The 16,799-nt window shown below is 36.8% G+C and overlaps 1 protein-coding gene across 2 annotated transcripts in view; it reads right to left on the bottom strand.

Moving 5' to 3' along the window:
• LOC131160246 (probable arabinosyltransferase ARAD1) overlaps positions 1–11,857 on the bottom strand; it is a 40,147-nt gene extending 28,290 nt beyond the window's left edge. For both annotated transcript variants that reach the window (XM_058115688.1, XM_058115689.1), the window contains exon 1: positions 10,773–11,857. In XM_058115688.1, the coding sequence (XP_057971671.1) occupies positions 10,773–11,645 (873 nt within the window). In that variant the 5' untranslated portion in view covers positions 11,646–11,857. The remainder of the gene's footprint in view (positions 1–10,772) is intronic.
• Between the last annotated feature and the right edge of the window lie 4,942 nt (positions 11,858–16,799).

Genomic DNA, 16,799 nt, shown 5'->3' with positions numbered 1-16,799 from the left:
GTCTTAATAATTGTCATACAATTCCACATACATTTATTTTAATATTTTTTTACACTGAAAGTAGAATCTGATGATTCTTAATCCAATTCTACAATCTGATCCTGCAGACCCCTCCAACGATTCCACGTAGAATCCCGGTTCTGACAACCTTGATTGCTCAAACCTGTTGCCGGAATTTTACCAGAGCATGGTTCAATTGATCAGGTCAAAAGGCTCTCATTTGGAGATTTTTTCAGAAAGAGAGGCTCATTCTGTTGTTCCTCTTCATACTGTTTTTGAAAATCTTCCCAAAGCTGTGGAGGATACTGAGCATAGTTAGATTGAAGTACTGGTATGACGGAGTTAGGAGAGGATGGCATGAATACTAAAAAGGATCTAAAAAGTCCTAATTGATCATATTAGGGCATTCTTGTTGACATTGAACTTTATGAAAGCGATATATTTGATCAGTTCACAGACAAGGAGGATATCAAGATCAAGGAAGCGATGAGAGAATGGGAGCGATTTAATTAGCTCCTTAATGTCTGCTCATGTTGGCATTCACCATTTAAAGCATGTTGCATGTCCTGTCAATACTTTCACTAGGGAGGATGACTTAACAATTGTTGCTGCTCAGAATTTTCCTTTTGCCGACTCTAATGTCTGCTCACCTTCTTTGACTTCTGGTAACGGTGTTTTGATAGTTATGATTTTATATATATATAGAAAAAAAAATTCATTAAGGGAGAAGAGTGAAAATTACAAAGGGTGGAGGATAAGTAATCCTTGTCAAAACTATATTTAAAAAAAAAAAAACCAGTAACAATTACATCAGAGCCCCATTACAATCCAGTTGGATGTCTAATAACAAGATTCCTTTACAGAATACCCAGAGAATGAACCCAAAAAGAAGCCAAGAAAATAATTCTATCCCAAAGAACAGGTAAGGGATTTGTTTTGTCTTTAAAAATCCTTGCGTTCCTTTCAATACACACGGTCCAAAACAGAGCAAAAACCACACATCTCCAAAGAACTATTCCTTTCTTACTCCTCCCAAAGCCCATTCATCACACCAACAAAAAAGCTTCAACAGTCAGTGGCATCACCAAAATTTCCTCAAAAAGTGAAAATAGAGTAACCTAAAGCTACTCAGCCCCTGACCAACGAAGAAACAATTGATCACCAATTTCATTTGCCTCTAGACACATAATACAAATATCAGGACTAATAGCCTTGACAGAGCTTCTTACCCACAACAAATCATTAGTATTAAGCCATTTAAGAGCCACAGTCCACAAAAAAATCCCTGTTTTGAGGTACAAAAAAAGCCCTGATTCAAAAAAGGAATTTGTGGACAAAGAGCCAGACAAATCCCAGAACCAAATCCTTGCGTCATTATACATGGAAGACAGTCTAAAAAGGCATGCATTGAATTTTCAAACCCAAACATCCTCCCAGAATCAAATATGATTCCCATTCCCAACACGAAAACAGGGAAGAAGGTAATAGAAGTGAGCAACCTAAGAAATAGACTTTCAAGGGCTTGCATGACAAACATTGCCACTCCGTTATGATTGTTTTAAAAATATTTTATTTTTTTGACAACTCTGATTTAAATTTATGTGTTCCTAAGCAAGTCAAACAATACAAATGATGCACTTTTTGTGGCAAAGGGAATTGGGGGATGCAATGGATGATGTGTTCATTGCTCCTTTGGGAGGTGAGGTGGGCAATTGAGAACCTCAAGCTCTTTTAAAGGCGAGTTTGATGTCAATGTGCTTCAAGAGGTTGTCTTAAGAGCATCCCAGGTGTAGTGTTGTTTCAGGAACATGCTGCTTAAAGTCTGTTAATAAGTTTTTGATAAGAAGAGTATTTGGGACCTGCATTTTAAGGAGTGAAGTGTCTTCCTTCAACCAGCGCTTCTTGGGATGAGCTGGTGCTATGTCATACTAGAAGTATTTAAGAGTTGATAGTCTTCCCAGGTCATTTACTCCTATTTTATTGGCATTCCATGGAAAGGATCAGTGGCAGGTGCTATAGGCCTTCTAAGAGTGGTCTTACATCTTAGATCTTTGTTCCAGGGTGTGTGTTTATGTGTTTACTGTTTAGTTTTTCTGTTTTTGCACTCTCAATTGGATTTGAGTGCAGGATTCTAATTTGACTTTATTTCCTTCGAACAAAAGACAGGTTCCAGGTTTCTTCAAGTTCTAGTATGAAGTCTTTTAACAATTTCAATAGTGTGTGGTCTGATGGATTTTTCTTTAGTTAGTGTCAGGTTCAACTAGTCTAAGGGACTATTCATCAATAGACTGTCTCTATACATTCTTGTGTTGGAGTGGGAGGACGCTTTACCTAATATTTCTTAGGAAATTCTAGCGAGAGAAGTTTTGAATCATTTTCTTTTTATTTTGGAACATTCCAAAATTACATGAGTTCCTACCCTTTCGATTTGAGAATATGTGGCTTACTCATATTCTTGGGCCTTGGAGGAGAATTCTACAGACTGTTTTCTTGGGCCTTGGAGGGTTGAGATTGAAAATTCTTAAAGAGTCCTTGAAGAAATGGAATATGGAGGTTTTTGAGTTGTAGGATTAAATATTGCAACATTCTCAATCAACATTCCTTGATTTTTTGGAGGATCTAAGCACTCTTTCAGGAGATATTGCCTCGAGGAAAGTCTCTCTTAAGAATGATCTAGGGGGTTTGTTGTTGAAGGAGGATATGTGTTCAAGATGAAGTGATGGAGAACCACAATGGAAAATTTTGCACACTTACATTGTAGCTACAAATTTAGAAATTATAATTTCTATATTTTTTATGGATAAAAGAAGATAATTTATTAATTAACACCCAAAAATCAGATTACAAGTCTTGGAGGACAAGGAGTCCTCCTCAGAGATCCAACCAGAAAAAAAATATATAAAAATACAGAAAAAACACATATATAGTAACAAAAGTGCTGATTTCCACTCCCTTTTAAGATTGGAAAGCGACAGACCCCAAGAAGACCGAAAGAGTGCACCCAAAAGGAAGCGAGGAATATTTCTCTATCACATATTAGCTGCGAGCAGGTTGTGTAACCCTTAAAAATTCTAGCATTCCTATCAATCACAAGGTATGAATATTTAAGATTTTTTATTGGTTAAAAAAATACTTAGGTAGTCGTATGTTTAAGAGAATTATCAATCTGAATTCAGAACTGTTTCTCTTCCCCCTCTCTCTCAATGTAGATCCCTCTCCTTCATCCTCCTCCTTCTTCTCCCTCCTTTCTTCTTCTTCCCTTCTGTTCTCTTTTTCTCCCTTATTTCTCTCTCTTCCCCTGTAATCCCCTACTGTCTTGCATCACAAAGGGATAGAGATTCAAATGGACTAAAGGAGGACCGGAGGGGGGGGGGAGGGGGGATAGCTTATAATAGGGGGATAAAGAGTGCATAACGAGTTGGAGATTATTGAGAGGGTGTTGTTAGCTACACGGTTTGATTATAGTTTGTATAGGAGATTATTAACTATTTAGGAATCTTTATTCGGAGGACTTAAGACTTTGAGGCTATGACGGACTTGCAAAACTTGTGCCCTATTTCAGGTCATATTTTTTGTGCTTGGAGTGGCATTCTGCAGAAGAGGAGGTCAGAAAGGCAGTTTTTAGAATGGGGAATGAGAAAGCCCTGAGCATTATTGATTTAATTTGCCATTCTTTCAGTAGTGTTGGGATGTGGCCAATGATGATTTATTGAGAGTTATTCAGGAATTTTATGCTAATGAGGTGATTCCAATAAGTGTGAATTCCAATTTTATCACCTCAATTCCTACAAGAGATCATTCTATTAAGGTGCATTGAGTTTTAGACCTGTAAGTCTTGATTGATCATTACAAAGGTCCTTGATGATAGGTTGACTGTGATATTAGACACTATTGTGTTGTCTCTAGTGCAGAGTCTCCTTTTATTTTTGGGAGTCAGGATTTGGATGTTGTCCTCATTGTTAAAGAGGTTGTTGAAGATAAAGTAAGATTTTAAGAAAGTTTATGATAGCGTCAATAGGTCTTATCTAAGAAAGTTTCCATGTGATAGGGAGATGCTGAATTAGAGGTTCCTTTTTTTTGCGGTGATTTTCAATGGTGAGCCTAAATTTTTATTTTTAACCTCTAGGAATGTAGGGCAAGGAGATCCTTCATCCCCCTTTCTCTTTGTTCAGATGCTTTGAGTAGGATCATTGATAGAGAAATTGAGGTCAAGCACAATGTTACAAGGAAAGTTCGGGTTTGGGAATGGAAATATGATCATGGTAATATGGTATGGCACATGCTTTAAAATGTGGAACATTTAGGCTATACTTATAGATATATTGCTGAAAAAAGAAAGTATAAATGGTGCTTGTATATTTTGGAGAGAATGTTGAGGTGTTACTAATCTAGAAGAGATTTTCCGTTGTGAAATAGATTAATAATGACAGAAAATAGAATTAAAATGTGATGCTTCCCCTCTTTTAAGGGGGCGCAACCTGGTGCATCCCACTTATGGGGAGTCTGGGGTAGGGACAGACCGCAATGGGTCTATAGTAAGCAATCTTACCTTACATTTTGCAAAAGACTATTTCCACACCTTGAACCTATAACCGACAGGTCACAAGGTGACAACTCTACCATTGTGCCTAGGCTCCCCTACATGCTTTCCCGCTTTTAACAAATTTAAGAAAAAAAAAATCATATGGAGAATATTGAATAAACTTTGGATCATTAGATTTAATGATCCGAAAGAAAATGTACCACATTTCAGAATGTTCCTGCCAATATGTGGTCCGCTAGTGCATTAGCGCTTTCTCGTTATGGGGACAAGGACGCATTTATAGTTTGCTAATTTTACCATTTTTTTTATTATCTAATAATTACCTTCTTCCTGTAATATTCTAACCATTTTACAACTTTTAGAGTTAGTGCAGGGTTAAAGGTTAATTTGAGTACTTGTGGTCTAAGTGCTATTAATATGGATCCAGGTGTCTAATAATTCAGAAACAGCATCTCCTCTCTTTCTGCATTGTGAGTTCACTTGGAGAGTGGAAACAAGTTATTTGGAGTTTTGGGAGAAAGCTGGACTTGTCACTTTTTGGCTATTTCATTTGTGGGTGGTGGAAGGAGAAAGGGCAGGGCTGCGTTCTGGAAATGTGGATTTTTTTGCAGTATTGTGGGGGTTATGGTTGGAACATAATGCACATATCTTTGTGGAAAAGAAGTTGAATGGTATGCTGGTCAGGGAAAAGATTAACTACATGGCATCATGCGGTGTGTTAGTAATGGGTATTCTGAAGGAACGAGCATTTTGGATGTTCAGCGAGATTGGCACAATTTGATGGCTTGGTTATGGGAGATGACATTTTTGTCTGTTTCATTTTTCTTTATTCCACTCGTTTTGTATTTCCATTCTGGTTTGTCCCAGATTTTCTGTAGGGAGATGTCTTTTTCTTCTTCCTGTAAATTTTCAATCTATCAATGAAATTTCTTCTTATGCTATCAAATATATATATATATGTGTGTGTGTGTGGATCCAGATGTCATTTCAGAAAGCTACTCTTGAGGTTTGCTAGGTTTTGCAATGGCATCTAACTTATCCAGGTTTTTCATTAGGTGGTAATCCTCGGTCAGTGCAATTTTGGGGGATCTCAATGTTTCTAAGCGTTATGATGGCTGGAAGGGGCTTTTTTCCCCTGAGGGATTGTATTATTTTGATACAGTATTATCTTTATTTTATTCCCCTCTATTTTTTGGTCTTTGTTTGAAGTTCTTACGAGGGAGGCCCCTAAGTTGAAGAGAGTTGGAGGAATTTTCTTTGGTCGGGTGGAGGTGAGAGGAGGGATCCCTTTGTTAGTTGGGAGATAATATATAGGTATGAGGCTGAAGCAGGATCTTAGTAATTTGGTGTCTAAGAACATTATTCTTTCAGGAATGTGGTTATGGAGTTTCCCATTAGAAACTAATTCCCTTTGGCATAAAGTAATCAAAAGTAAATTTAGCTAGCAGGCGAATGGATTGGATGCTAACATTGGAATTAGAGTTCCTCATAAAATCCCGTGAAAAATAATCTTGCAAATTTCACCCCTTTTCTTTCTTTATATTAAATATAGAGTGGAGGATGGCTCTTGTTCAAGGATCTTTGGGTAAGGGAGCATTGTTTCTCTGTTGCTTTTACTTCTAAGTGTAAGGCTTCTTTCCATCCTTCCTTTTGAGGGGATGTTAGGATTGCGGCATGGATGTTTATGGCGCGTTCTCTTGTAATTCCTTTAATTTTCATTTGACTCATTCTTTTAATCACTTTCCTTGTGCTAATCATTTGCGGGAAGGAAGGTAACCTCTAAGTTTAAGGCTTTTGAATGGATGGTAATCCTCAATAAAGTTGACACCAGCTATCCGCTACAGATTAGAAAATCTTACAAGGCCATGTCTCCTAATGTGTGTTTGTGATGTGCTATGCTGGTAATGAGTGTCGTGCTCATTTATTTCTCTACATTGCTTTGTAGCATTATGAATGAGCTTTTCCATTCATTTGCTGAGTGTTGGGTGTGCCCCAGTGCCTTGGAGGCCTTTTGATGTCTTTTAGAGGTTTTGGGAATTGGGAGGGTTAAGAATGCAAGGTTATGTTTTCTAGTGGTCTGGTTGGAGAAGAATGCTCCCATTTTTCAGAAGTATTCTTTACAAATTCATTTGATATTTAGGAGGAATGTATTGTAGGAAGGTAACCTCTAAGTTTAAGGCTTCTTTCCATCCTTCCTTTTGAGGGGATGTTAGGATTAAGGCATGGATGTTTATGGTGTGTTCTCTTGTAATTCCTTTTATTTTCATTTGACTCATTCTTTTAATCATTTTCCTTGTGCTAATCATTTGTGGGAAGGAAGGTAACCTCTAAGTTTAAGGCTTTTGCACAGATGGTAATCCTCAATAAAGTTGACACCAGCAATCCGCTACAGATTAGAAAATCTTACAAGGCCATGTCTCCTAATGTGTGTATTTGATGTGCTATGCTGGTAATGAGTGTCGTGCTCATTTATTTCTGAACATTGCTTTGTAGCATTATAAATGAGCTTTTCCATTTGTTTGCCGAGTGTTGGGTGTGCCCTAGTACCTTGAAGGCCTTTTGATGCCTTTTAGAGGTTTTGGGAATTGGGAGGGTTAAGAATGCGAGGTTATGTTTTCTAGTGGTCTGGTTGGAGAAGAATGCTCCCATTTTTCATAAGTATTCTTTATAAATTCATTTGATTTTTAGGAGGAATGTGCTTAGCATTGCTTTCAACCTTCTCTCATGGTTGTTTTAGCAGTGTTTCTCTTTGATCTTCGGCATGAATAGAGGTTTTATCAGCCTGAATTTCTAATATTTTTTGGTTGGTTTTTTTTGTTTCTTACTTGTCTTGTTGAGAAGGAGAATCATCTTCCTTGTACATTCTTTCCTCCTTTATTAAAGTTTCTTTTTTCATTAAATAAACGCTAGGCATTGTTTATCAAAGTGGAGTAAAATTTAGGAAAGGAGTCCTAGAATCAAGAGATTTTGCTCGAACTTAGGAATAATCAATTAAAATGATAGTAGGGGAGGTTTAAGTGGGTTATTCAGCTAGTTTGCGTTGTCAGAGTATAGAAGTATTGAACTTAAAACAACCAGCCAATGAAACCATTCAGGTTTGTTTTTGTATCAGCCCATCCACAGCCAACAAAACCAGTCTAGCAAGCTACTCACTTTCAGGTAGTTTGGTTTACCCAATTGGCTGAATAGGGTTTGATGGCTTACTGCGCAGCTCTAAACCCAATTAAATCCCCTTCACTTTCTTTCCTTGTTTTTTTACATTTCAAAACTAAAATGTACTTCGTCGCCACTCAGATGAATAAGCTAAAATCAATACAGAGTTAAAGCACATGTTTCTGGCATCCTCAGGATCGAAAGCCTCAATACCATAAGAACCAACCACAATACTCTAAATTCACACCCCCACAGTTCCCCAAGATATTTTTAATATCAACTGGCCATCAAACAATGATTTTAGTCACACATAAGCCACTTGCAGTCTCAATAAACCAAGATATAAGTTTGCTCTAAAAATCACAAAGATTGACTCATTGACCTATATACCCAAAAGAGGAAGATTCGCAATGGAAAGCACTTATAATAAGTAAAAGGAGGAATTAATTTCAAGATTTGAAGACTATAATTCATGAGTAGAAAATGTTGCTAAGATAGCAAAAGCTAGCCGCATAACAGACCTTCTTTTGCTTTGACTATGTGAAGGTATAAAGGTGATGAAAAAGTGCATAGGACTGTCAATCTGCAACTTCACTTTTAAATTAACTCTTGGTAAAAAGGAGAAAGCTAATATAAAGGAAAATCCAGAAAAATGAGTGCAGGCAAAAATCAGCAAATTAATTAAGAGAAACCATAATATGTAATTTTCTATAATTCTACTTAGGTCAACAATTAACAAAGCTTTTAATTCCAATTACATGGGGATAGCTACATGAGGTATTTTGAAACATTTAACTGCTTTAATCATCTTTTTTCACTATTGCAAAGAGCAGTGGTTTACTGCAGCTACTAGTTGGCATATTGGACTTGTAGCAAATGAAAACAATGTAATTTTCAATTTTTATGACACCACCAGGATGGTTGATTTCCTGTACTTCGGGTTGGCATCCCCTTTCTGCAGTTAGTAGTTGGCATAGACTTGTAAATGAATACAATGTAATTTTGATTTTTATGAAACTGTCCAGGGTGGTTGATTTCCTGTACTTCGGGTTGGCATTTCCTTGATGCCCTTTTATATATACTATTTTTACTGATCAAAGAAAAAATTCATGATTGTTTTAGGTTTCTTCTCATGTTGTAGCAGCTTCAGCTTAAATAAAAAACCCTTTAATAAGGAGTTACAAACATCAATCACAGATCACAAAATCAATCTTAGATCACTCTTATTCAATATTCATGACACCTTTTTCACAATAATGAATCCATTTCCATATCTAGTACACATAACCCGTGGGCTTTCATTTGTGTTTAGATAATCATTATTCAAAAATTATAATTAGCTCAACATTTTGTATTCATGTAATGTCTTGTAAACATCATAGAATTATTTATTTAATTTCAAAAGTATTCTATGACTAACTGAACCCATTAGGATCCCAATGAAACGTAAATCACCATTTCAGTTGGTCAGAAGTCAAAAGTGAATGATTTAAAAGGCGAAGGAAGGCGAGGCTTTTTGCCCTTAAGAGGCAAGGAGTAAGCCTTGAGGGGTTGAGGCATAAACCTTTTGAGAATTTTATTTTTAGCTGAAAGTATGTAAAAAAATTACATGCACTTTTAAAAATAAAGAAAAATTTAGAACACTACAATTAAAATATTAAAAAAATCAAATATAATTTGCAAATCAATTGTTGGTCATTCAAAAAATCCTACCTTGTTGCTGTACAAAAAAAAACCTAACTTGATTTCATTCTGCAAATGGTACCACAAGATAGCTTTAACAAAGCAAATTTCAAATTATTTTCAAGATCTAAAATGCAACTCTCAATTTTTTTGAAAGGTTGCCGTCCAAGAGTTTTAGAAATCAACTCATATTATGAATTTTCTTTCAAACAAACATATTGTTAAAGTTTTCTAGCCAACTCTACCTGAGATTCACAAATCTACAATGCATAAGCCTCAACCAAAAGGCATACCTTTTGTACAAATGCACAAACCTTGGTGTGTAATGTGTTGGACTTTTTGGATTTTGGGAGGCATTTTAGGCATGCCCTGTCTTGGGGTGAGCCTTGATTGAGCCTTTAAAACATGACTATTTAGGTATAACCATTATTCAAAATTAATAGTTTTCAAAAAATTATATTTTAAACAGAACATGCAATGCCTTGTAAATCTCATAGAATTTTTTTTTTTTTCAATACTAAAAGTATTCTATGATCACACACACATAAGAATTTCAATGAAATGCAAATCACCATCCACTTGGTCAAGAGTCAACAAGTGATGTATCTACACAAAATCTTACACAAAAGAAGCTGACCAGTGAATGTAGTGCACTTAACTCCAAATGAAGTTCCATGGGACTTTTATACTGCATATTTTTTTTTTGGGGGCAGGGTAGGATGTAATTTTCTTTTGCCGACAAAATTTTTAATTTGTTCTGCGATTTTAGTTTGAAATTTATGTTCAGAGTTTGAACTTTAAGCTGACAATACTAAATAAGAAACAAGAACACTTCATAGAAATTCTATCATCATGCTACTGTAGCATTATGGGTAATGTCGTCGGCAATATCCACCTACATTAAGGAAAATTTATCTTAGTCTAATATTAAGTCAAATTTCGTATTATGTTTTAGTCCTGTTTCCACATAAACCTTTTGTGTGTTATGTTTTATCCCCACTTTCCCTACAATATTCAAATCCTAAAGCCTCTCCTAATAATTTTTAACTCAGAAGTAACTCCCAATCTAAGTTTCCTAAGTTGCTCTATAGAAAGCAGCACTCTCGATTCAACTCTACATGCCAATTTTGGAGAAGAAAAAAAATTAAAAAATTAAACTAATTTAGTTAAAATATCAAAATTTGCATAACTAATAATCATATATTACGTCAAAGTTAATCATATATTACGTCAAAGTTAATGGTCCACGCCCTAACCACTTCATCTTCTATGATCACAAAGCTGCCTGCAGGCAATGAGCCATGGTTTTTAGTGCCCAATTTTGTTATCGACGCAGACACCAGATGCATTTAATGGTAAATACAAGAGAGGTGGGGAAAGCAAAAACAATTACCTCCTTGCGATATCGATTGCCCATAAAGAAAAGCAATGACTTCCGTCCTTCTACTCCAATCTCGCCATTAAATGTATTAATTCTATGCGAGTACGGCAAAATTACATCCTTCACCAACGACGCTTGATCACTCCTCAACCTCCCAAAATCCGAAACGAGCAGTACACCGTTCTTCACCCTATCGATGACCCTATACAAAGCATTCGGGTCCTGACATATAAAAACATGATCCCACCCACTGTTCCTCCTCCAATACGGCTGCTCCTCCAACCATTCAATCAAACCCTCCTGCATCTCCTCGTCGCTATACACGGGTCCCCCCGCAACCGCCGCAGACGGCCGAATCGGATTCACCACCAAACTCAGGGACGAGAAGAACGGCACGAAGAATAAATCCGCCTCGTCCGGGTCGAAGATCCTGACGACGGGGGACGAATCGGGGCGGCTCGCCCGGGTCAAATCCGAGAACAGCCACCACTCGGCGGAGTGCTGGTTCCCGGGATACTTCAAGTCAGCATCGTGAATCTTGGGGGCCTTCATCCCGCCGCCGCGCGCAGTCATATAATTCTCTATAACCCCATAGGTAAACTTTCTGGGAAGATCGTACATGTAGACATTAACGGGTTCAAAATTTCCAGGAAAAGGGAGGGGATTTTGGTGGGAAAGGGCGGAGCGGGAGGTGGGAGAATCGAGAGGACCGCCGAGGGAAGAGAAGAAGGTGTTGAAGAAGGCGTAGAAGGCGAGGAGGAGGAAGACAGTGGCAAGGGTGGGCTTCAGGAGGGACTTGCGGGGCATTTTGGGAGAAGACGAAGGGGAAGGAGGAGAAGAGGTGGAGGTGAGGGAGGAGGGTCTGAATTTCCTGCGCTCGCTCATGCTGATATGGGTGCGGGTGGGTGGCGCATGGTATTAACATGCGCAGACGGAGGGAGGGCGACTGGCCTGTATTTTACAAGCTCACTTCTCCGTTTCACCAAACGGAGAAGCACAGGTGCTGTCAGAAGGGATCGGTTGGCAATTAAAATTTTTAAGACTTTATTCAGTGGGAAGAAATAGTAATGTAAAAATTATTATTATTATTATTATTATTATTATTATTATTATTATTATTTGTTGTGAGTTAGAATTATTCATTAATTCTTGTTTCATATACTACAAATTGAGTGAAAGAGAATAAGTTGGAGTGCAAAGCATTGATACATTCAGCTTATCTTTTTAACCTTTGAAAATATTATGGATTTTTTAAAGAGAAGTCACAAACCCTATTGAAACCTGATAAATAATTGGAGAACACCCAAAAGTCGTATCATGGTTGTATGACTCCAAAATTAAAAGGAGAAAAAAAAAAACATGAAAATCTTTAAATGGCTTTAAGAGAAGTATGAATGATCATGTTTTATCTCACAAAAAAATTTATTTTTTGTGTGAAGATCACCACCACCCCCCCCCCCTCCCCCCCTTAGACATCCTATTCTACACTTAGGGAAGCATAGAAAGTCAAATGGAGACAAAATCCCTGAGAAAAATAGAAAAACATGCGAAAATAGCACCTCTCAGAATTTGGCAATCGACCACCTTCTAAAATTTGAAAGGGCCAGTTGACCGTAAGTAAGCTAAATGGCTACTTTTTCAAATCAACATAGGTCGGTCGACTGTTTGCACTAAAATTCTCCATTTTCGTGCCTTTTTGACACTTTTACCATGCATACTCACACGCATATTGAAGAAGAAAAAGAGCACTAGAATATATATATATAACAGTGCAAAAATCCTACAGAAAAAGGAGAAGGTACGTATGAATCCTAGAACATGCTTCTAGGCATCATGGCATACCATGCATGACAAGTGTAAGAAAATGACATAAGAAGAAGAGAGGGGTAACAACCTCTGAATGCTACTCTTTTTCTATAGATGGACAAAGACTTTCCTTGAAGAAACCTGTAGTGATTCCAAAATAAAAAATAATAATAATAATAATAATTCATTAACTAATTAATAATTATTATTAATTAATAAATATAATATAATAACATAATATATTACTATAATATAATATTATAATATATATATATATATATATATATAAAAGTAACCTGAAGGATCCTTCAGGATTCAATTAAATCCAAAGAACCCCTCTCCCCCGCGCCATTCTCTCTCTCTCTCTCTCTCTCTCTCTCTCTCTCTCTCTCTCTCTCTCTCTCTCTCTCTCTCTCACCGTCTCTCTCCTCATTCTCTCTCTCTTCTCAATTTTCTTGGCGAAATCTACGTCGATTGAAGAACAAAAAATATCCTTGGGTTCCAATTTCGGCCACCAACATTTTAATCAGGGAGATTTCGTGATTTGGGCATCGTAAACACCACTCCTGGGATAAGGTAGGGGGAATAGATTATGTCAGTTTATTTTAAAATACTTTCGATTAAATTTAAGTACGTGAATTTAATTAACTTTATGTTAATTAAAATATGTCTAAGTTAAATTAAACTGTAGGGATTTGATCAGATTGGATTTTTGGGAATATTTTTGGAATTAAATTCAACTGCAGAGATTTGATTATATCGGGTTTTTGGGATATAATGGAATTAAATTGAATAGGTGAAATTAATCATACCCACATTTTTAGTTAAATTTACTGGATATATGGTTGTGAAAATTTTTCTAGTATTTTATGAAATTATAATTATTGAATAAAATGTGTGGCATGAGATAAATTAATAATAGGTTTTTAAATGGATCTATTGAACAGTTACTGTATTATACTGTGAGTATGTGTTGCTATGCTGATTTGTGGATATATATGTATCGGGATTGCTGTGAAATTATGAAACGATAGGTTCGATATGGGTATGTCAATATGACAGTTTAACTTCGTTAATTATGAAATGACATGTTTGATATGAATATGTGAAAATGACGGTTTAATTCCGTTTCATGGTATGACAGACTTTGCATTGATTTGTAAATTGTGAGTTATACAGAGTTAAGAATATGTGCAGAATTGTGAATTTATACTGGGATATAAGTATGTACAGAAATATGACTTTTATACCAAGTTAAGGTAGCAACAGTTGAAACGAGTTATAGAAATGATAATTCACATGAACATTTGTTTGATTGGATATAGTGAAAATACTAATGTTTGTTTTAATAATTATAGTAAAAGAAAAGGAAATGGGGGATGGTGGCACGAAACGCCCCGTTAAATGTAAAGAAAGGAAATGGGGGGCAACACGAAATGCCCAGATAAAGTAAGGAAAGGCAATGGGGGACGGTGAGGCGAAATGCCCTGATCCTCGGGACCTTAGTCCGAGGGCTTGCTGATGTGAGGAATGGCGAAATGAGACACCTCCTAGCGAGTGCCCAATATGAATGGCTTGATTGGGGGATGGCGGTACGAGACGCCTTAATCTCAGCAGTTGTTAGTTATGAATGGATCATGTAATGTGTAGATTTATTAGGAACTGCATTATGTTATCTGTGATATGTTGAAAAACATGCGTTAGTAGGTTTATTACGAACTACAATGATATCGGTGTTATGAATTTTAGAGATGTGATTTATTTATACCGACATCATATTTATTTAGGGATAATATAAGAAATGTATATAAATAGTTGTTACAATAATACTCATCTGCCATACACCGATAATAATGTATTTCATCTTACTAAGAGGTGTATCACCCCAACAAATATATCAATTTTTCAGGGCCTTTAGGTAGTCGAGCCTAGGAGCTCTAGGGCGGGACTTAGACGATCTCGCAAAGGGTAAGTGTAACGACCTCCTTATTTATCTATTTATTTATTTATTTATTTATTTATTTATTTATTTATTATTATTATTATTATTATTATTATTTATATATATATATATTAACTGTTCTAATACCCCCTGCTATGGAACTCGAGCCTCGGAAGGCACTGGGGTGAATATGAATATAAAATTATACCTATGCAGCGAAAACGTAATCCATACATCCATATACATCATACAATACCAGAAATCCGTATTTCTATACCATGACTATATAATACATTTCTCTCCAAAATACCTGTCCCAAAACACAAAACCCTACACAAACTTACCCTCTAAACCAAGGTAATCAATATACTCTCTATCCGCGAGCTTGATTCGCTCGCCCAGGTGGCTCACCTGAAAAATGTTAAAGTCATAGGGTGAGCGACGCTCAGTAAGTGGAAATATGATGTAACGATCCGAATAAAATGGTAGTTAAATAATAAAAGAAAAGAGATATGGAAACCGGAAACAGAAGGAGGTCATCGACTTCATCGACGAATACAGGGGATTCGTCGACGAAGGCTTTAAAGATTTCGTCGACAAACACAGGGCTTCATCAACGAGAAAATACCGAGAGGGGTTTTTGGAGCCGACTGAATTTCGTCGACGAGGAGTGGATTTCGTCGACAAAATGTGTGAAGGACTCGTCGATGAAGGACGGGCTTGTCGACAAAATCCCCTGCTTATAAATATGAAAATCCGAATTTTTATCTTATTAAGGAAGCCAACTCTTTTCTCTCTCTCTCCCCTTCGGCTCTCTCTCTCTCTCTCTCATCATTTTTGGGCTAGATATACGTCAGATTGACAATTCGAAGTCACCACGACGCTCCTGGCAGAGTTCTGTCCAAATCTGTTGGAGTGGATCATGGGAGAAAGCTAGTTGGAAATCATCCCAGAGTTGAGGTAAGGCTTTTTAAGTCATATTTGGTCTTGCGCTAGTTATAAGAAATGTTGTGCGTATGAAAATACTAAAGTTTAATACCAGGGGTTTTCAATTTCAGGGTACTGGTTAGGGAACCCCTTAGGTGTCAAACTTGAATGTTTTTGGGTAAAAACTTTCTACTCAATATATGGATTTTTGACAGTTGAGGAGAGTATTATATGCTTAGAAATACTGAACTTTAATACTGAAAATTTCCATTTTCAAGGTGTTGAGTTGGGAACCTTGCGGGTACGAGGAAGATTTTCTTAGAGGCTTTGTAGGAATCAGGTAAGGGGATAAACTAAGCTAGTTTTGCTTTGAGAAAATGTATGTATATATATTTAGCATCTGAATTGTGGAAAATGTATATATATTTATATATATGTTTTATATTTGCAAAATACTGTGAAAATGATAGTATGATTGAATATGTGAAAATCCGTTTGTGTGGCATGAGTATAAAACTGTTGTGAAATACTGTTTTCTGGGAATGTGGATGATGTGGAATTTTATGATGGGAAAACCGATGTACCGGCCGAGATATATATATATATATGATTTGCCGACGTACGGGCCGTGCTATGTGGATAAGATTTGCCAGCGTAGGGACTGTGTTATGTGATTTACCAGCGTACGGGCCGAACTATGTGATTTGCCAACGTATGGGCTGTGCTATGTGATTTGCCGGCGTACGAGCCGAGCTATGATAAAATATGTAATACCGGCGTACAGGCCGATGATTTTCATGATACACACACACACACACACATATATATATATATATATATATATATATATATATATGCAAATGATATGATTGATGTGAAAATGAATGATATGAGATATCTATGTATTACGATTTTAGTATATGTATATGATATCAGAACCTGGTTGGCTTGGTTTAGGCTAGCACTTGCACGGTACCGTTGCTATATGTCCATGGTCCTCGTGATCATGATATTTGTGTTAACGCCGCTGTATGGAGTGGTATGAGATTGGATGGTCGATGTGGTTATTTTCAAGAAGTGTGCTGTTATCGCCTTTGGTGTACGGACCAGTCCGGGTAGACCCATTGGACCTACAGACTAGACTATTGACTTGGCAGTGGTCGGCCAATCATTGTCAAGTCCCGCCCTCGGGCCACACAACCCAGTCATGTGGGGGTAATACATGACAACAACCAACTAACCTATCAGAATTGTTTTATGTTATTATTATTATGATATGAGATGAGAAATGTTTATGAAAATGCAGTATGTTCTGCCATGTTTTGATATACATATGTTTTCCCAGATTTGATAAGTAGTATTGA

This window comes from Malania oleifera, chromosome 7, assembly GCF_029873635.1.
Source record: "Malania oleifera isolate guangnan ecotype guangnan chromosome 7, ASM2987363v1, whole genome shotgun sequence".
NCBI lineage: Eukaryota > Viridiplantae > Streptophyta > Magnoliopsida > Santalales > Ximeniaceae > Malania > Malania oleifera.
Note: the sequence above shows the minus strand (reverse complement) of the source record. Positions and strands in the feature narration are given on the sequence as shown.